The sequence below is a fragment of the Osmerus mordax genome, chromosome 9, assembly GCF_038355195.1.
Source record: "Osmerus mordax isolate fOsmMor3 chromosome 9, fOsmMor3.pri, whole genome shotgun sequence".
NCBI classification, from domain to species: Eukaryota; Metazoa; Chordata; class Actinopteri; order Osmeriformes; family Osmeridae; genus Osmerus; species Osmerus mordax.
Window position 1 is genome coordinate 1,448,436 of NC_090058.1, and position 21,733 is coordinate 1,470,168.

General features: G+C 49.0%; 1 protein-coding gene across 1 annotated transcript in view; it reads right to left on the minus strand.

Annotated features, from left to right (window-relative positions):
* Positions 1-21,733, minus strand: part of LOC136949020 (latent-transforming growth factor beta-binding protein 2-like) — an 86,191-nt gene that overhangs the window by 62,740 nt on the left and 1,718 nt on the right. Inside the window, 2 exon segments of the mRNA XM_067243212.1 lie at positions 5,135-5,411; positions 19,845-19,918. Of these exon segments, the coding sequence (XP_067099313.1) occupies positions 5,135-5,411; positions 19,845-19,918 (351 nt within the window).

Below are 21,733 nucleotides of genomic sequence, written 5' to 3' on the forward strand. Positions count from 1 at the left end.
AGCTGGAGTCCTCATGAGGGAGAACAGGAGCCTGGGGGGGAGCACTGGAGCCATCTGGCAGCCGTGTATGGATGTGCTCATGCTGGATCATGAGTGGGACCCAGAGACCCAGGGGACAGACTGGGTCGAGCCAGCCTCTGGATGGACAGACCCAGGTGGAGGCTGGTAAGGATGGGGAGGGGAAGGGCAAAGGGTGGCAAGGAGAGTAACAGGAGAGGATGAGGGGTTGAAGGGTGTGGATGAGGGGTAGAGCAGAGAGGATGATGTGTAGGGGAGAGGATGAGGGGTAGAGGAGAGGAGAGGATGAGGGGTAGAGGAGAAGATGATGTGTGGAGGAGAGGATGAGGGGTAGAGGAGAGGATGAAGGGTAGAGGAGAGAGGATGATGTGTAGAGGAGAGGATGATGTGTAGAGGAGAGGATGAGGGGTAGAGGAGAGAGGATTAGGGGTAGAGGAGAGGATGATGTGTGGAGGAGAGGATGATGTGTAGAGGAGAGGATGATGTGTAGAGGAGAGGATGAGGGGTAGAGGAGAGAGGATTAGGGGTAGAGGAGAGGATGATGTGTGGAGGAGAGGATGATGTGTAGAGGGGCATGAATGTGGGGGTGAGTAGGATACAGTGACAGATCTCAGACTTGAAGGAACCTTTCCCATATGTTTTGTCCATCATAGCTTGTTTTAGGACCAGCCTGTCACTCATAAATGTGTTGGATTCATTCAGCTGGATTATTCAGTCAGCAGCGGATCCACTACAATAACATCCTCCTCTGCGACAGAGCTGGAGGCACTTTACAGTAGGATCCCACTGGGGTGGCGTGACCACGCAGCTCCTCAACAACATCTGATCTCTCTGGAGCTCTCTGGAGCTCTCTGGAGCTCTCACTAACATTTGCATGTTCCGACTCCCACGTTTTGGTTCACTAGTGGGATTATGTTGGGTCTCTCTGGGAAGAGTTGTGCTGTGTGAGCGCTCTGCGAGTCAGATGTCCCGATGCAGAGCTCTTCCTGGTGGGATCATCCAGTGGATATGAGAGCCTCCTGGTTCAGCTGTGATCAGAGAGGATGGAGACCAGGCTGAACCACACAAGCCCCAGAAGGCTCTCATGCCTCGTCATGCACTCATGACTAATGCTCCAGTATATCTTACACTGGAGAAGGAGACTGAGTGGTCTATCTCTCAGCGACCCGCTGGAGAAGCAATTACGTATTTGATATACGAGGAAAGGTTTACTGCACGTCCATCCCTGTGACAACTGGATCCTTCCACCTGCTGAAAGCCATGGCAACAGGTTGCACACCTTTCAACATTTCCCTATGCTAACTGGAGAGAAAAAACATAGATAAAAACGTATGGTGGAGCAAGGTAACACTGAACTTCTAACATCATGACAGCTTCTTCTCTGTTTGATGACTCATCTAAAAAAGCCTAATGCATCTGGCTCCAGAAGCCCCTACACAGACATGCTGTAAGTTGAGTTAAGTGCTGCGATAGCATCCACCTGCTGAACTGGAATGTCTAGAAAACCATCTAGGATATTCCCAAGTGTTGACAAACCACTTCACAAACTACAGTCGACTGTATGAGTTCCCCATCTGCTGCTGACGCTGTGTACTCAGAGGGGTTTCATTACTGTTCACAGGGAGGCCAACTGGCAAGACAGGACAGCAGGCGCTCCGCACTCTGGCCCTCTCCCTCCCTCTGCCAGACAGACGACCCCTCGACCCCTCCTCTCCTCCGGCCAAACCCTCCGGTCCGGCCCAGACCAGCTCCCCCCTCTCTCCCTCACTCCTGGAACCTTCACAAAATGCCCCCGTTTCTTGGCCCGATCCACCAGGCAACAGAGGCAGGAGCCAGTAACAAGGTGCTACTGGCGTAACGACCCAAATGTGTTTCCCAGACATACCTCACACCTTCCCTGGACCAGAGAGGAGAAGGAAGTGGAGGAGGAGGAGGAGGGGGATGGGGAGGAGGAGCGGGAGAGTGGACAGGTTGAGGGCAGGAGAGAGAGGAGAACAGACCTGCGCAGGTGCTCGGTGTGTGCTGTTGCTTGTGTTCCCCAAAAGTGGGAGGGTAGCGGGACGTTGAAGCTGATCTGCCACTCCTGTCTCCTCACTTGTTCATTTGGGATTGGCAGTGCTCTCTCTCTCCGTCTCTCTCTCTCTCCGTCTCTCTCCGTCTCTCTCTCCGTCTCTCTCTCTATCCATCTCTCTGTCTCTCTCTCTCTCCGTCTCTCTCTCTCTCTCCGTCTCTCTCTCTCTCTCTCTCTCTGACCTCTGGTTTCTCCTGCACTTGTAGCTCGAGCAGTCTGCCCACAGCATGATGTATGAGACACAGTGTGTCTCGCTGCGTTCAGATACAGCTGGTCTACACCTCTCCAAGATCCCCTTGGGTGCTAGCACACAGGAGAAAACACAACAGTCCACCAGTACACAGTCTGTACATGTACAAGAATCTGCTTCACACAGTCAGCCAAGACCGACACAGACCACAGTTCTGAGGGCGTGTTCAGCACCCCAAACATCTGCCCTTCTCTAAACATCTGCCCTTCTCTCAGAAGGATTCAGTTTCTGTCTTCGCTGTGGCCCTGGCTCGTCTCTGAAAGGAAGGGTTTGCATCTGAAGGTCGTTTATGGCTGGAGCGGTTTGAGAAGGGCTTTGGCGAGGGATAGGGTTCTGGGTACGAGGGAATCATCTCCGGATTAGAGAGCATCTGCTGAGACGTGTTAGTCAGCTCCGACATGCTGCCAGCCCAGCCGGCTCATCCCAGGGCAGCGGGTGACTCAGCCTCGCGTCCTGTCTGCAGTCGTGTCAGACGGGCAGCATCGCACTGCAGATCCGTGACTCACAGCCCAATCATGTCCTCTGAGTCCAGACCACCAAACCGGCGTCAGGGAGTCAGATGGCTGAGCGGTTAGGGAGTCGGACTTGTAATCTGAAGGTTACCGGTTCGATTCCCCGGCTGTGCAAAAAATGACGTTGTGTCCTTGGGCAAGGCACTTCACCCTACTTGCCTCGGGGGGAATGTCCCTGTACTTACTGTAAGTTGCTCTGGATAAGAGCGTCTGCTAAATGCTAAATTACTAAATGCAAACATGAAGAGCAACTGTGCACTTTCGACACAAGGCCGTCATTAGCTACAAACCAAAGATTTATCAGGACTGTAAAAACAAGGCATGCAAAAATTCACAGAGTAAAGCTATTCAATAACCCATCTGCCAAAACATTTGCTTTCCTGAGAGGTACAACTGCTATGGGCCTGGCTTTGCCAACATAATCCCAAAACACAAGCGGAAACACAGGGTGATATAACTATGCAAGAGCCTCGCAATTAGGATGTACTGAACCATAAATGTCAACTGCAATCGAGAGCATTTTGAAGGTTTCACAAACAGATATTACCCAGATGACACACTGGCTGAAACTGAAGGATGACCTCAGTGGTTTAACAAATTATAGCACTCAATACAACCAGGGCAAGACTGCGAAACATGTTGGGCTTCCCTCCAAAACATTTGACAAGATAAACCTACCCTCACATTCCACGGAAACAAGCAATTAATACCTTTCAGCATCTTTGCTCCGAAATTAGAACCAGCCTTAATCAAAGACTTTGGCAGTGACTCTCAAGCTTAGTAACAAACTAAAAACAGCCTAAAGGAAAAAGGTGAGTAGGGTTGTTCCCTGTGTCAATTCCAAAGGGATTGGAACAAAATAAGGATGTCAAAGCCAGGAGTCCTGGTTCGTTCAGCCGCCTGATTACAGGCCTTCAGGGGGAGGCTGAGAGCCTGTCAGAGGAGAGGCTAGTTAGGACTCACGCTATGCACAACACCAGTCACTGTGACTCCAGTCTAGCGAGTCATATTACGAGCTAAAAATGTCATAGGGTTACATCAACCCAAAGAAAATACATAATTCTTTCAAATCAGTTCTCCAGTTTCATAACTAAAGGCAATAGTTACTGCCTCTTCGCTGCCTGGTAAATCATGACTTGTTTTCATTCCTTCTACATGTTGATCTTCATGGTCTTGCTAGCGTGAGGTCTGGCCCCCTGTGGGGCTCCAGCAGGGAGAGAGGGGAGAGGGGAGAGGGCTCTCTCCCCTCTCTCCCTGCTGGAGCCGTGTGGTAGGTTACCTTGTTTCTCTTCTGCTTAGTTGAATTAAGCATCAATACAACATACGGATCTGATCATCTGCTTGGATTTAACATGGAAAAACATACACAGAAATACCTGTAGTGATACTTACCTTTATAATGAGTGTTGACTGTTCTGTACCTGCACATGAACAGCTCTGTATACAGTATTTGTATTTGCAAGGACTTCAAAGCGCATTCAGTGAAGTGTGGCAGACTGTTTTGTAACTAATGGATGCGATTTCTTTTCCAACACAAATACTAACTCCCCACCCAAGAACAGGCTTATAGAGACATCAAGAACGTTTAGCTGACGTGAAATTATGCACAAGCAGAAAAGAGAAGCTCAGATGCACATACATGAATTTTCATGTGGAAATGAAAAGCACCACTATCAAGACATACGTCTGAAACGTTGTTGGGGTCCAAGTTTCACTGGGAAAAAAAGAATTCCACGATCAAATTAAGATGTATATCACCGTGCCATGAGATCGGACCAAAAAAATGTTTCATAACTGCCAACGGTTGCCATGCCAGCATTTCAAAGCGCCATCATAGATCAAAAGAAATGGCATAGCAGGTTTGAACCCTGTTCTGTGCTCACTGATAATGTTTAAAAGAAAAAGCTTGTCAGTGATGGAGCACCAGCATCAATATTCATTACAGATCAAACACACAAACTGAGTCCTGGGCTGGAAACAGTCGCCCCATTCTTCACCATGTCAGACACAAGTATGAACCTCATCGAATGCTAAGAACCAGGCAAAAGTCCATTATTCTGATTTCAGAATCTACAAATCCTCTTTCTCCATGTGGTACGTGTAGAAATGGAGGACTTATCTTGTGATATAATCTGGACACAGCTCTTTACATATGTCTTTTTGCGATCAAATGTTTGTTGAGAGACGAAAACCAAGTCTACAACCAAAAGTACGGCTAGCTCTTTGCGTATGTTGAGCAGTTAAACAGAGACCCCAGAGGGCCTGGGTGTGTGAGAGACTTACACAGCGCGGAGAGGCTGTTTGGTGGTGGCTGGTCTGGGCGTGTGGGCCCCGGGGCCCTGATGGTCTCCAGCCTGCCTGTCCTGGGCTCTCCTCCGAGGCTGGTCCCTCTGGAAGGGGTTGGCTCCTGGCTCCACCCGCCTCAGGGCCCCACCTGAGTGGATGTACACCTGCTCTGGGGCCACCTCCTCACAGCGGCTGCCCTGGAAGCCCGAGCGACACACACAGGTTTGGGGCCTGCTGCAGGAGCCCCGGTTCTGGCAGGGGGGCTGGCAGTCAGCTGGGGGGAGCAGAGAGAGAGAGGGGGATGGAGAGAGGGAGAGGGGGAAGAGAGAGAGAACATCGTTCGGGTCATGTTGGAACAGGAAGGAGCAGCCTCAGACATGGTCGACGTGATCTCAGAACCCTTGCAGAGGTTCAATCCTGGGACTATTAGCTGGTTGTCACTGCTCATGATTTGACTTCAGCTCTCTGCTAGTAAAAGCCTGGAGAGACTGTCATGTTTGATTTCACCCGAGTACTTAACAACCCTGTTTAGGTTGTATGTGATAACTTCCAGTTTACCCTTATCAGGTTTCTGTCTGGGGCGAGGCCTGCTCCAGCTCTCTGGCGGTTCTGCTAGAGCAGCTGGCGTTCGGACCCTGGCGTTCTGATGGGGTTTTCTAGAAATACCTTTCGTCACTGATTTAGAATCTGCTGTGTGCAGTTACAGTTAGGCGGACAAACAGCTTAAAAAGGTAATAAAACCAGACCCTAAAAGAGAGGGAGCTGGAAACTGGATTCCCCGGTCCAACTGTAAATGCCTTACAACTTCATATATGGAAAGGCTTTGGGCAGATTTACACTGTATTTGAAAAACAAACAGAGAGAGGCTTTACTGTACAAACAGACGGTTGGACGTCCCAATATTTGTCAATTGTCTGCAAGTACAGTTCGAGTGTTGATGTGATTCCACAGAGATGAACCCATCCTACTGTCCTGCCGTTCCCCAGCTACCTCAACAGTCCTCAGGGTGCGCACCAAACCACCTCTCCGTTTCGCGACACAAACATATATGCTGGATGGCACTTGAGGATTTATGACACTGTCCTCAAACAGTATATCAGGTCACTCGTCTCTGGGTCTAAAGGAAACAGCGGGGCTCTGTCAACAGGGCTGGAATGCTGTTGACACAGATGCTGTGGACAGCGAGGGACCTGGGGCCTGGGGCCAGCCTTCTGCCAGGCTCTGGGTGTGGTTAGCGAGAGAGCTGGTGGTCTCAGGGACCCTGTGGCTGCTGTCTAGGAGCCCTTCTGCTGTCAGGAGCCCTCCTGCTGTCAGGGTGCTGCTTGGAGGTCCAGTCTGTAGGAGCAGAGTCTACTGTGGTCTGTAGGAGCAGAGTCTACTGTGGTCTGTAGGAGCAGAGTCTACTGTAGTCTGTAGGAGCAGAGTCTACTGTGGTCTGTAGGAGCAGAGTCTACTGTGGTCTGTAGGATCAGAGTCTACTGTGGTCTGTAGGAGCAGAGTCTACTGTAGTCTCTGGTCCTTCTGGGAAAAGCATCACTGGGCTCTATAATAATCTACAGTTCTACAGCTTTGTTCTTTAATTGTAGTCCAACAATGATCGGATTCCCATGTAGAAACCCAATTAAGCCAAGCGGTTTGGGATTCAGTGCCAACATCATGTTTGAACATGAGGATTATTTAAAAAGTAGGAATGACAAACAGTCAATCCACAGTGTGATGACAAAAGGAACCGTTTGGGAACCGAACATGAACCAAGACCATATTCTTGTGGTTTTTGGTGAGGCATATTCACTCACTCATTTGCTAGAACATTTACTTTTAACAGCATGGAGGAAAGTGAAGCTCTCTCTGATGACGTGTACACTGTTGAGGAAATGTAGGAGTGGACTCATATAACTTAGTCTGTGAATCGAGTTTTCCACCATGGGATAAAATAAGAAGTACTCAGGCTTGATTTGGCAAAGTTAAATATATCATCCACTAACTAGACTTTGGGCTGGCTAGGATCCACTGCCTGCTAGCCCGGGTCTGTTCTGCCTCAAGAGTGTTGAATCAAACAGTTCCAATAACTCACTGACATCATGATGGAGGGTTCAGGCAAACGAATGACAGAAAGCAAGCGTCATAGTCCAGATTGAATCCATTCATCCTGGAGAATGTTCTGACCAGCGAAGCGCAGGATGATCGATGCCTATCAGGGAGGGTGCTGTGACCCTGTGACCCTGTTAGGTTTTGTTGGACAACAGTGATTCAGTTGTGTCACCTTACAAATACACATTCCATGCAGTGACAATGGAGGCGGCAGGTCACTGACTCTGTTCCTCTGACTCTACCATGCGTTCCACATGGACCCTGGCAGCGCCTACCTCGCCCCTGCCCCCAGGCCTTTCCTCTGCCCTGCTCAACACTTCCATGTCACTGTAATTGCTGTCGTGCAGATTTGTCTTGCACCTCATTAAAACTAATTGCCTCACATTCCATCCATTTCACAAAATGTGGTGTAATTATTGCATTGGGGGAATCATAATAAAATAAGAATTCATTTGAAAAGGAATAATAGAAATAGGAAACATTCCTGGCACGGGTCGTTTTGTCCTTAATTAAGAAAGCTGCTGACAGACAGGTTAGCTCCATGTCCAATCAGCTGGGACGCTTAGTCTGAACCTGGATATCCAGATCTAAAATCATCCGGTAGACATTGTCCACAGTAAATTTAACACACAAAAACAACTACTTCAGTCACTTAAAACATCTTCCAGCTTGGTTATCAATAAACACCATTGTCCTGATGAACTTTGTACCTTCAAACCATCTCACTGGAAGGTTCTCTGAGAACTGAGAGAGGAGCAGTAGGGAGGAACTGAGAGGGAGGAGCAGTAGGGAGGAACTGAGAGAGAGGAGCAGTAGGGAGGAACTGAGAGAGAGGAGCAGTAGGGAGGAACTGAGAGAGGAGCAGTAGGGAGGAACTGAGAGAGGAGCAGTAGGGAGGAACTGAGAGGGAGGAGCAGTAGGGAGGAACTGAGAGAGAGGAGCAGTAGGGAGGAACTGAGAGAGGAGCAGTAGGGAGGAACTGAGAGAGGAGCAGTAGGGAGGAACTGAGAGGGAGGAGCAGTAGGGAGGAACTGAGAGAGGAGCAGTAGGGAGGAACTGAGAGAGGAGCAGTAGGGAGGAACTGAGAGGGAGGAGCAGTAGGGAGGAACTGAGAGAGGAGCAGTAGGGAGGAACTGAGAGGGAGGAGCAGTAGGGAGAAACTGAGAGAGGAGCAGTAGGGAGGAACTGAGAGGGGGGAGCAGTAGGGAGAAACTGAGAGAGGAGCAGTAGGGAGGAACTGAGAGAGAGGAGCAGTAGGGAGGAACTGAGAGAGGAGCAGTAGGGAGGAACTGAGAGGGAGGAGCAGTAGGGAGAAACTGAGAGAGGAGCAGTAGGGAGGAACTGAGAGGGAGGAGCAGTAGGGAGGAACTGAGAGAGGAGCAGTAGGGAGGAACTGAGAGGGAGGAGCAGTAGGGAGGAACTGAGAGAGGAGCAGTAGGGAGGAACTGAGAGGGAGGAGCAGTAGGGAGGAACTGAGAGAGGAGCAGTAGGGAGGAACTGAGAGAGGAGCAGTAGGGAGGAACTGAGAGGGAGGAGCAGTAGGGAGGAACTGAGAGGGGGGAGCAGTAGGGAGGAACTGAGAGGGAGGAGCAGTAGGGAGGAACTGAGAGGGAGGAGCAGTAGGGAGGAACTGAGAGGGAGGAGCAGTAGGGAGGAACTGAGAGAGGAGCAGTAGGGAGGAACTGAGAGAGGAGCAGTAGGGAGGAACTGAGAGGGAGGAGCAGTAGGGAGGAACTGAGAGAGGAGCAGTAGGGAGGAACTGAGAGGGAGGAGCAGTAGGGAGGAACTGAGAGAGGAGCAGTAGGGAGGAACTGAGAGAGAGGAGCAGTAGGGAGGAACTGAGAGAGGAGCAGTAGGGAGGAACTGAGAGAGGAGCAGTAGGGAGGAACTGAGAGAGGAGCAGTAGGGAGGAACTGAGAGGGAGGAGCAGTAGGGAGGAACTGAGAGAGGAGCAGTAGGGAGGAACTGAGAGAGAGGAGTAGTAGGGAGGAACTGAGAGAGGAGCAGTAGGGAGGAACTGAGAGGGAGGAGCAGTAGGGAGGAACTGAGAGGGGGGAGCAGTAGGGAGGAACTGAGAGGGAGGAGCAGTAGGGAGGAACTGAGAGGGAGGAGCAGTAGGGAGGAACTGAGAGGGAGGAGCAGTAGGGAGGAACTGAGAGAGGAGCAGTAGGGAGGAACTGAGAGAGGAGCAGTAGGGAGGAACTGAGAGGGAGGAGCAGTAGGGAGGAACTGAGAGAGGAGCAGTAGGGAGGAACTGAGAGGGAGGAGCAGTAGGGAGGAACTGAGAGAGGAGCAGTAGGGAGGAACTGAGAGAGAGGAGCAGTAGGGAGGAACTGAGAGAGGAGCAGTAGGGAGGAACTGAGAGAGGAGCAGTAGGGAGGAACTGAGAGAGGAGCAGTAGGGAGGAACTGAGAGGGAGGAGCAGTAGGGAGGAACTGAGAGAGGAGCAGTAGGGAGGAACTGAGAGAGGAGCAGTAGGGAGGAACTGAGAGAGAGGAGTAGTAGGGAGGAACTGAGAGAGGAGCAGTAGGGAGGAACTGAGAGGGAGGAGCAGTAGGGAGGAACTGAGAGGGGGGAGCAGTAGGGAGGAACTGAGAGGGAGGAGCAGTAGGGAGGAACTGAGAGGGAGGAGCAGTAGGGAGGAACTGAGAGGGAGGAGCAGTAGGGAGGAACTGAGAGAGGAGCAGTAGGGAGGAACTGAGAGAGGAGCAGTAGGGAGGAACTGAGAGGGAGGAGCAGTAGGGAGGAACTGAGAGAGGAGCAGTAGGGAGGAACTGAGAGGTAGGAGCAGTAGGGAGGAATTGAGAGAGGAGCAGTAGGGAGGAACTGAGAGAGAGGAGCAGTAGGGAGGAACTGAGAGAGGAGCAGTAGGGAGGAACTGAGAGGGAGGAGCAGTAGGGAGGAACTGAGAGAGGAGCAGTAGGGAGGAACTGAGAGGGAGGAGCAGTAGGGAGGAACTGAGAGAGGAGCAGTAGGGAGGAACTGAGAGAGAGGAGCAGTAGGGAGGAACTGAGAGAGGAGCAGTAGGGAGGAACTGAGAGAGGAGCAGTAGGGAGGAACTGAGAGAGGAGCAGTAGGGAGGAACTGAGACGGAGGAGCAGTAGGGAGAAACTGAGAGGGAGGAGCAGTAGGGAGGAACTGAGACGGAGGAGCAGTAGGGAGAAACTCAACAATCAGTCCTCCTTTAAAACAGAGCTGGAAATGGATTATATTTTAAACCTTAAGAGTTTATGACAAAATGTGTAGAGGCATGTTGAAAACATGTCTGCATATTAAAGTAACCCTGCACCTTTATTAGGTAAGTAGTATTCAGAATTGCCCCAGTGGGCCCCGGTGGGCCCCGGTTCCCTGTTAAAGTCTGACGGTGTGTGGAGATGAGGAGGGCCTCCATTATCCACCAGGCTCCCATTTCCAACCGAGCGCTTGTCTCCAGTCTATTACTATCCACTAGAGATTTGCCCGCTCTCTCCAACTAACAGTAATACAACCCATCAAACTTTTACAATCCCCTCATTCAGATAGGGGCAATTTGAAACCAAATATTTGACATAACTCAAACACGTACAAAAAAAAAGGAGATCTCCCCATTTCCCTTCACAGGTAAAACAATCCTGCCTCAGATAACTTGATATTGGACATTTTGGAAATAATATCAATAACGACGGGCTTAATTGTGATAATCAGAAGGGCTTCTTTCTCCTCAGGTTGAAGAGATTATGTGTCATTATGAGATTTAGGACGACAGTGCTGTCCGGAAGACCAGGGCTTAGGAGGAGAGGACCATAGTCCTCACAGCCAACCGCCCATCAAATCCTTTCACAGGGAAAATTGAAACAGAGAACAATAGTTCAAAGGAAACTTCTAACCCTGCTCAGAATCCAAACTGCAAAAGGCATCTAAAATCTGAAATATAAACAGCCTTTTTGAAAAACCATGACCAACTAAATGGTCATGATAAAAAAAAAATTAAAAGCTTTTGGGATTTTAGATTTTCAGGGGTGAAATATTCTGTCTTTAAGGGTCAGGGACTGTATAAAGCTGTTACATGGGTCAAGTGTTCCCAGTTTAAGAGGGGTAAGGACGATATCACGAGGAAATGAGCGTTAAAGTGCACCCATCAACTCAGGTGGAAACAAGCAACCCTTAAGGCATTTCTCCGGAAGTTCTCTCTGACAGAAGGAAGAAGCGATTGAGCATTATTAATCCAATCGCTTCTGGATGGTAATAGTTTCAGAATAGTTTCAGATAATAGTTTCCTCTCGTGTTGAGGTGTGGCTTTCATCCAGCGCTTCGTTTTGAGAAAGTGAACCAGCGGTTCTGGATCGCCTCTGACTCAGACCTCCAGCACGCTCCGTGCTGCTTGCGTCTAATTAGAACCAGCAGCGGCAGGCAGCTCCATACTGACTGCGGCTCCAGCGTCTCTTCAGCGGTGTAGTCTGTAGAGGTAATGTTTCACAAAATGGAGGTGTGTATTTCACATCCATGCTCTTGTTGAGTCCCAGTGTGTGTGGTTTTACCTAATACAGTAGTTGGAGCCTTTCCCCCCCACCCCCCACCCACCTCCTGATGGAGGGATTGGGTTAACCTGCGGTTGACCCATGACATTGTGTACGTTACTTTTAGCCGCAGTATATCCTGCTTTCTATGGCCCCCCCGGTCTGCCTCGTTCAGGTTTTAATGAGCCCCATACTGAGGTGGTGTGGGGGGATGAGCCCGGCCCCGCCCGGCCCCGCCCGGCCCCGCCCCGCATGTGTTAAGCTACCTTTGTGAGCACTGTGCTCCCCAACACCCACAACCCCCCCTTCCCCTGGAGAACGCCACAACAGGTTCCATATGGGTCCAGAGCGGGAGCCAGTGTGATATATGACTGGCTACGTGTTGCCCCGACAAGCCAGAGGTCTGCACGAGAGAGAGTGGCTGTGGAAAGGTGTTTACTGTTTAGTGCTGCAGAGTAGGGCCGTGTAGGACTGTCAATCAAGCCTGTCTTTGCTCGGCTCTGAGGAGAGCTACCAATGACAGATCCCTGACAGAGTTACATCTCAGGGTGCCGGGAGAAGCAGGAACAGCCACGGTCGTTAGAGAAGGCAAGACTGTGCACCTCCAGCTTCCCATGACCAGACGACTGCTGCTCCTCTCCCCAGAGACCCAGCGCAAACACCGGCTCCCACAGCACGCAGCCAGTCCACAGACCAGCAGCGGAGCCTCGACTTGTCATCGGCAGGAAGACGTCAAGACGTCAGGAGCCGCTGCAGTAATTCATTTCTCACCATGCGATCATCCATGGTAGCAATTAGAAAAACATGTGGCAGACCGAAGGAAGGCCAATTGCCACCTAGGAACAGACAGCAGCTGGAGAGGAGCCGGCAGCACTCCTGGTTTGGGAAGACAGAGCGAGCGCCAGCAGCACAGCCCTGGAGGTAATGATGGGCTCTCAGACGAGGGTGTGTGTATTGATTACAGGATCTGTCTAATGGCCTATAAAGCTCTCCAGGCTGCCAGAGAGAGTTATGCCCCTGGACCGTGGACTGTGTGACCCCTTGCTTCTTCAAGTCAAGCAGAGGAGGGCGACACGGCTGTCTGGGTGAAAACCACTTCACCCCTGACTGAACAACGTCACCAGAGAGCTAACCGTTTTAAAGAGCTTCCTCTGCACTTGTAAAAAGTGATGGTTTCTAGGCATAGGCCTTATCAGGGGCAGGAGGGGGGGGAGTCGGTTTTATCTTGACGTAAATAATACAGCTCTTTTTTATTTTGTTCTCTCCCTGATCAATGCTTTCCCTCTCCCAACTGATATTGGGTAATTTCAGAGACTATTGTCTTGTATGGTATTTTTTTTTTTAATGTATTCCATAAACAGTTTTGTCTGTACGCTGGTCTTGCTGCAGAACCAACTGCCTTTTGGGGACATGAATGAATGAATGAATGAATAAATGGGATATTGGGTCATTTCAAAGCTATCTAGATGAGAAGACCTAAAGAGGCACATTTTCCACAGAATATTGGCTCTCCACATCTTTCAAAATATATATCTAACTCTTCCATAAAGCTAATGTATATAGCATCGCATGCTCTTCAAACAACTTTACGGACTATAAAAATCCCTTCTCCCAATGAAATGCCCATACAGGTGACCAGCTGACAGCAGATTTAGTCTTGATAAGGATGAGAGACTGGCCAAGTTCCATGGAATCATTGGAACAACGTCAGACCCAGTGGCAGCCATGGAAACACAGAAATCAAACTGCACCGTAAGAAGTTTATCAACAATATAGGGAGCTGTGCTGAATTTCAGATAAAACATCCAAAATGGCAACAGAGATATTAGGCAAATGCGACTTGAATGTATTCATTTCAAGAAATTAATGAATTTACAGTACGTTTCTGAAGGTGCTGGTTTAAACGCTTCCACATGTAAGTGGGAGGTACTGAGGTGCTGAGGTACTGAGGTACTGAGGTGCTGTTACAACTTACATTACATTTAGACATTTAGTCATTTAGCAGACGCTCTTATCCAGAGCGACTTACAGTAACTACAGGGACATTCCCCCCGAAGCAAGTAGGGTGAAGTGCCTTGCCCAAGGACACAACGTCATTTGACACGGCCGGGAATCGAACTGGCAACCTTCAGATTACTAGCCCGACTCCCTCACCGCTCAGCCATCTGACTCCATGTATGTACCTCTGAGGGTTCACACAAGAGGTACAGAAGACTAACGTGGACGTCACTCTCCTCTCAGGGTCTGATGTAAATGTAGAGACAAACAGACAAGACTCAAATGAGTCAAACAGGATGTGTATATATATATATATATATATATATATATATATATATATATAAAACTGATCAGAAGAGTAACAAAGCCTGTAAGATGATCAAGATGACGGTTATTTCACACAGTCTATCGTGGTTTACAATTACAGGCCAAACTATGAGATACGTTCAGGGGCCAAACTAAATGTTCGTGATCAGAACATGCTGGTGAAGAATAACAGGCCGGACACTGATTACAGTCAGAAGTGACATCTCGGTCTGTAAAGTTATAATTTCCGTGTTTTATTCTCACAACTCGGGGCTCCACACATCCAATTCATGTTCTGTAGAATGAGGTCACTGCCAAATGTTGGGCTGAAAGCGAAAGTCTTTTAACAAAACATACTCGATACCACATTGGAAGGCTTTTCTCTTGCTCAAACATCGGTGAGGATGTGATGGAATTAAAAAAACATTCTATGCAGGAAATTTATATTTGAAAAGAGAGGGAGAAATAAAGAGAGGCAGACTTTTTTCCACAGGGAGTTATTTTAGGGTTAGGGGGGGCCTGGACAGAACAGCACAGCAGGCCAAGAAAATCTGGAAGGAAATCAGGATTCTTTTTCTATCACGTTTCACTCAGTCAGTCAAAGGCTGCTTAAGAGGCTGAAAGCAACTTCATCTCTCTTTGCGAGTGTCGCACCTTTCATCTGCCGTCTCCGCGGGCGACCGTGGGGGGGGGGGGGGGTTGCATTTAGATACAGAACTAAAAAGTCCCCAAGACCACAAGGTCATGGATGGTTTTCACTCACGCACGCCACATTTAGCGCAGGATAATATTCCCCACTCCATTAGATACGCCGAAGCAAGTAAGAACTACAATAACTGGACAAACCTACTTGAGTCTTGGACGCTGACCAATCGGCTGTTCCGGTGTAGGGCGGTCAGAGTGAGCCAGCCAGCGCGGTGGGGATCCTCCATCCAGTGAAAGGCCTTCGACATTCAGACCTAATCTCTCTCCGTGTGCGGCAGACCATGTCATTAATCCAATTAACAAGGAGACCATGTCTGGAGGAGAAGCGATCGCAATGCTGACGACACTGATGCATAGCGACCCTGGCAGCAAGGACAACACGGACCTCTGTCCTGCCAGAGCGAGTTCATCTTTTTAATCTAGGCTTGCCAAGTCCCGCGTGTATACAGTAGAAGCACAAGTCTCTAAATGCCAGCTTTGATAGGTGGAGGGAACGAAAGCTAGTGAACCAAAAACAAACACCATAACAGGATATTTGAGAGCTCATTAAGCTCAAGGCTCGCATCAGATACTGTATGTGTGCTACCTGGTTTCCCAGATACAGTTGTTAACCGAGCCACGCCAGTATTGAGGTTGCTGTTGATCAGTACACAGAGGATAACCCAGCCAAGCCACAGAGGATAGAGATGTGAGGAAGGACACACTTTTGACAGATTCTTAAACCAATTATGACCTTTTTAAACTGACAATTACAATGAGACTAATACTACAGAATAATTTTATAATATAATACAATATATAAAACACTACCAGCGTATGCCTGGTACTGTAGCTAATGTTTTGTTACTGTCCTGAATGAATGTGTTTGTCTGTTTAATCAGGTGCCAATCACATTTAGACATGTAACTAATAGTCTCTTTTGATTGAGGTTAACTGCAAGGGGACTTGGCTATTTTGGAAACAGGTCTCTGGGGATATTTATGATACAAAGCAAAGGAATTCCAGTAATCCAATGTTCTGCTTTTCGTGGTGGTTATTGTTCACCAAGGTGTGCTGCCTTCCCCTTGCTAACCATTTCTGTCTCATTTAACGACTCACTGACTTGCTGGTGAGTCACTGACTTGCTTATTGATGCTTCGATAGTTCTCCAACGATCAATTAAAATACTGAAAGTGATCAAAATACTTTCAAAAGAGAGAACTAATGCCATCCATCATGTCCTATTTCTTAGCAATGTCCTCCATTACTTTGATGTCTCCTTTGATTAAATTGGCACAAGTACAACTATTTATCAACCAGTAATTTCAGTTTCATCACAATTATATGTTTAGTCGATGTGATTAAGCTTAGGCCAACTATGAACAGGATTTATGTTTGGGATTATGTATTTCTGCCTGCCTGCCTGCCTGCCTGCCAGCCTGCCAGCCTGCCTGCCTGCCTGCCTGCCTGCCTGCCTGCCTGCCTGCCTGCCTGTCTTTCTGACTGTCTGTCTGTTTTATCAGCCCAACAAGGCTGTATATGGATATCCTGCCTCTCTAGATCTCATTGACAGCTCCTCTCATGTTGGGGAACAGATGTAAATCTGGAAATGTTACTGCAGATAGAGAATGACCCAAATACCAGATGCACCTTCTCAGCTCTGTAGGGTTTCGGCCTGTAAATAAGTCCAGTCCAGTAAAAGATGGAACACCTGTCTCCACTTTACGGCTTAGACCAATCAAAACAGCTTCACATAGAAAGGCAACCAATGGCTGACAAGACCATGCTGACAGGATGTTCAAAGATAGGGTTCAAAGTCGGATACAAATTTATTGTGGACAACTTGGTCACAAAATCACTTTGTACTCATGAAAGTAGTACCAGTTAATAAGATGAGGTTACACGTCGAGGCAATTACCAACAAAGAAGGTTTAATTTCTTGTTATTGTTGAGCGCGCCAGTGCATAACATCCAAACTTTTGACAGATGCGACTTGTATTAAGAAGCACGTCTGTGGACCATCTCCCAGAGTTTACAACAATGCAGAAAACACGCCAAGCCTCTAGGGCCTAGGACCAGGCAGGACTAGCCGCTCTGCAAGTTAGGCTCAGTCTGCTTGGTCCTAGGCCTGGTCCTAGGCCTGGTCCTAGGCCTGGTCCTAGGCCTGGTCCTAGGCCTGGTCCTAGGCCTGGTCCTAGGCTTGGTCCTAGGCTTGGTCCTAGGCCTGGTCCTAGGCCTGGTCCTAGGCCTGGTCCTAGGCCTGGTCCTAGGCCTGGTCCTAGGCCTGGTCCTAGGCCTGGTCCTAGGCCTGGTCCTAGGGTTGACCAGGCAGGACTAGCCGCTCTGCAAGTCAGGCTCACAACAGTCTGCCTGGTCCTAGGCCTGGTCCTAGGCAAGTCAGGCTCACAACAGTCTGCCTGGTCCTAGGCCTGGTCCTAGGCAAGTCAGGCTCACAACAGTCTGTACATTCCAAACCAGTTAAATCCTTCTCGATGTCCTCTAAATCCCACAAATGAACCCCAGCCCCAGACAGCCCCAGACTCAGCCCCAGCCCCAGACTCAGCCCCAGCACCAGCCCCAGACTCAGACTCAGAACCAGCCCCAGACTCAGCCCCAGAACCAGAACCAGCCCCAGACTCAGACCCAGACTCAGCCCCAGAACCAGAACCAACCCCAGACTCAGACCCAGCCCCAGAACCAGAACCATCCCCAGACTCAGCCCCACTCCTACACCATGTAGCATTCTCTCATTCTCCCACCAACCTGTTCCTGTTACATGTGCTCGGACCTCAACCTGACCTCTGACCTCAACCTGATTCAACAAGGAGGATTTACAAAGCAACCTTATTTTCCAAGTGTAAGGCAGAGTTTCTGGGTACATGTACAGCTTGTGTCTCTGTAAGGTCAAGAGGTCATGCAGCGAGGGCCCCTCTGAGCAGAATATAGCATGCAGTCCAGACAGTGGGGAGACAGTAAGGAAAATCATGTACAAATAGGGCTTATGTGATTAACGACCACTTCACCTGCTGAACGTTCTAGTGTATCAGTGTACTGACCACTGACGACCCGTTAAGGAAGCGATTCTGTGCATTCTATGTTTGAACATGTCCAGATACTGTATTTAAGCACTCTCGTAAGAGAGAGTCTTCACTCATGCTAGCCACTCTGTTGTGGATTGGTGGCATGATTTGACGTCGAGCTAATAAAACCGAGTCAACCCTTTTATAATTGTCGTGACTCTTTCCGGCCTGCCTGCTGAGATATCTCATCCTTACACCAAGACATTCAATCCACCGTTCAGGGGTGAAAGGTGCAACTGATGGATTTAATGAGGCATTCATTCAATTCCTTCTCCTAGGATTTCCTGGATGTAATGAACCAACGACATGTTTTCAATGATATGTAGGTTGGCAGGTTTGTGTTTTTGTTCGAGTTACTCTTCTGCATGGACAAGCCTCACTTGAGGAGCCCAGAGAACGACCAACGGGCCACACTGGTTACCGGTGGGTGGGATGTGCATCTCCATGGAGGTCTCCCATGAGGGGGCTCCTAGGGCAGGCTTGTGTTGGCACCATGCCTGCCCGGGGCTCACAGTGTGGGCTTCTCCCAACTGAAGGTGCCCTCCAGTCACGCCTGGGTGAGAGCCAGGATCCTAACGCAGACCAGATGCTGAGACCCTCTCAGCAGCTCCTCTGTGAGTCAGACGGACACTTTAGAAGGGACCTGCTACTTTGCGGTGGGCGGTAAATATTTGCCTGTTGGATTTTAGTAACTCCAGCTCTGTTTTAAATGTAATTTACACCTTGGTAACTGTGCCTTTAGGTGGGGCTTGAGAAAAAGAGTCAGTGTGGAGGTGGGAGGGGCATGGAGGGTGGGAGGGGCATGGAGGGTGGGAGGGGCATGGAGGGTGGGAGGGGCATGGAGGGGCATGCTCCTCATTAGGCAGCAGTGGCGTCTGTAGTGTAATCTAAGTTGACTGGGTGACTTATTTTATGGACCTGTCTGGTGGCAAAACAACAACAACCAATGTGGGACATGTGTGGGGGAGAGAGAGAGAGAGAGAGAGAGAGAGAGAGAGGGAGAGAGAGGAGAGAGAGAGAGAGAGAGAGAGAGAGAGAGAGAGAGAGAGAGAGAGAGAGAGAGAGAGAGAGAGAGAGAGAGAGAGAGAATTGGAGCAGAACTGCATGTTGGGAGTGCGGGTTTCACATTCTGTGCTTGTAAAACATAAAGATAACTCTTTCTAAAACAGCTTATTTTAAAACCTGTTATTTCATCCTGCAACAAGAACTAGTCGTCAAACACGAAAACCTTTTTAACGTTTGCAGACGGAGAGACAGAGCGAGTGATTGTCTTTTTATCCTTGTCTGAGATGTTCCCTGTGGGCGGGGTGATAGGTGGGTAGCAGAGCAGGATGCTCAACACTGAACACACATTTCAATGCTCCCACTAGTATGACTCCTGAACAGTTAACCATCTAACAGTAAAATTACTGAAAAAAAACTTGCCAAATGTCAAGAATGTTACAATGAAAAGCAAAGCAACACTTTAACGCCGTTAAAATCCTGCCGAAATTGCACTTTAAAAAGTGTCCAATTATTAAATCACGCTGGTATCTGCCATTCTGGTTTTAATCGTACGGCAGTTAAGGCATCCAATAATGCTGTGGTCGTATTAAAAAAGGGCAGTTCCACCCGTAACCAAGAGCTTGTGTCAGACAGCCAGCTGCTAAGCACTGGTAATTTCCTCGCTAAGATTCAAAATGAAAGGAACACGCAACTCAGCATGACAAACATGACCATGAAGCCTGTAACACTCCGAAAACATTTCCACTTCCACAACGCAGACATTATGCATCTGACTTTTTCGTCGTTCAGTCAGACTTCAAGAAAAATTCCCCTTCCAAGTCTTAGCATGTCTGTTTCTTCTTTAAGCTGGATAATTGTCACCGATCTATACCCCCCCCCCCTCACCCCAGCCAGCCCCCCTCCTGCTAAAGATATTTACAGTCTTGTCCATAAAAGGTTCTTACTGGAGAGGACGGATGGTCCTCGTTAATGGGAAGGGCATGATCAGCCCACAGGACACAGAGACTATTGTTTACCGAGGATCCATGATTGGAGTTGAATACTTACGCTTGATGCAGCGACTCGTCCCTGGAGCCTGCGCCCAGCCGGGACAGCACTGCTGGCCTCCACAGACGTTGGGCCTGCGAGAAAGAAAGGGCACGGCTACGTCACACTCTGATCATTTTTATACGGCTCTTTTAACACAGAAACATTTACATTTAGCAGACGCTCTTATCCAGAGCGACTTACAGTAAGTACAGGGACATTCCCCCAAGGCAAGTAGGGTGAAGTGCCCAAGGACACAACGTCATTTGGCACGGCCGGAAATCGAACTTGCAACCTTCTGATTACTAGCCCGCTTCCCTAACCGCTCAGCCACCTGACTCCAACCTGAAACGTCACAGAGGGCTGCACATACGCCACATAACTGCACTTAAACCCTCAAGGAAGACAATGTCCAAAACTCCTAGGAGAACTCATAGGGAGAAGGAACTGAAGAAACCCTGGGAAGAGCGTATCAGTGAGGGATCCCCTCCTCCAGAGACGGCCGGGTGACCAGGATTCACAACAGCAACGCCATGCTGAATACATAGCACCCTCAGACACATAACTCAAGACATAATAGTCTGAGTGTTTGAGGGTCTCCCCCCCTCCCTCACATTCCTTGGGACAAATTTGATTCAGAAAGACATCGTGAAGGCAGGTCCTTTCATGTGGGCACCTCGGAGGTTCATCTGTAATTGCAGATGAATTGGGAGTCAGGTGGCTGAGCGGTTAGGGAAGCGGGCTAGTAATCAAAAGGTTGCCAGTTCGATTCCCGGCCGTGCAAAATGACGTTGTGTCCTTGGGCAAGGCACTTCACCCTACTTGCCTCAGGGGGAATGTCCCTGTACTTACTGTAAGTCGCTCTGGATAAGAGCGTCTGCTAAATGACTAAATGTAAATGTAATTGCGTTTTGATCCAATAACATTTTCCAAGGCGTAGCTTGAAACCCCATCTGTGAGTGTGTAGCCTCCCAGGTCCGTCTCCGCGGAGCGACGGCTCTGGGAGAGAGCCTCCTGTGGACCCCGCGGAGCACAACGCTGCCCGGTCATTCATGAATCAGACTAAACGAAGTATGACAAGTTTCAAACGGTTATAACTGCATTCTTCGCATTCTTTAATCGCGGAGGGCAGAGCGGGCAATTTCGCACAATGAGACACATGAAAAGGCAGCACACCACAGGAGAAACCTAGAGGCAACGTTAAACCCCAGCGGCTTAAGTGCCGCCATATATCTACGCCCCCATCACCTCTTCACTATATGTTCATGTAAGTGGATGTCTGAATCATGTAGATGCTGTGTGATTAGAGTGATGACTCACAGGCTGACTGAGGGCTGGTAGGATGGGAGGACGGAGGTGTTATGGTGAAAGACAGAAGTACTTAACTATCCTGCCTGAAGCTGCTTCTCCTGCTATTCCTTCGTAAGAAAATATATGGCACTGACAGAAGTCAAATGTTACTTTGCCAAAGCTCGACCTGGAGTCAATCCTGCATACAAACACAACAGTGGATGGCAGGAATCACATTTGTGTCTAGTTTTACGGTACATAGAAATACATCCCAGTGAAGCCATGATTTAGCAGTTGTTAGGAGAGCTGGAGCACAGCTGGTTCTTTCCCTGACAGGAGCGGGGATACAGGAATACAGTGTGACCTTTCACCTCCCTGAGGGCAGCACTGGAGACCAGTGAATGAGTAAGTAGAGGGAAGTCCGGGTGGAAATGTGTCATGCACAAACTGTACTAACGAGGAGCACATGATTCATTCAACCCAATGATTCAGAGAGATGTGGAAAGAAACATGTGAATAACAACAAGGTAATGGCTCTGAAGATTTACGACACCTTAAGATGCGCTTTAAAACTCAAAGGACCCTATTCAGTCAAGACTGGGAAACAGAGCTTCTGGTGT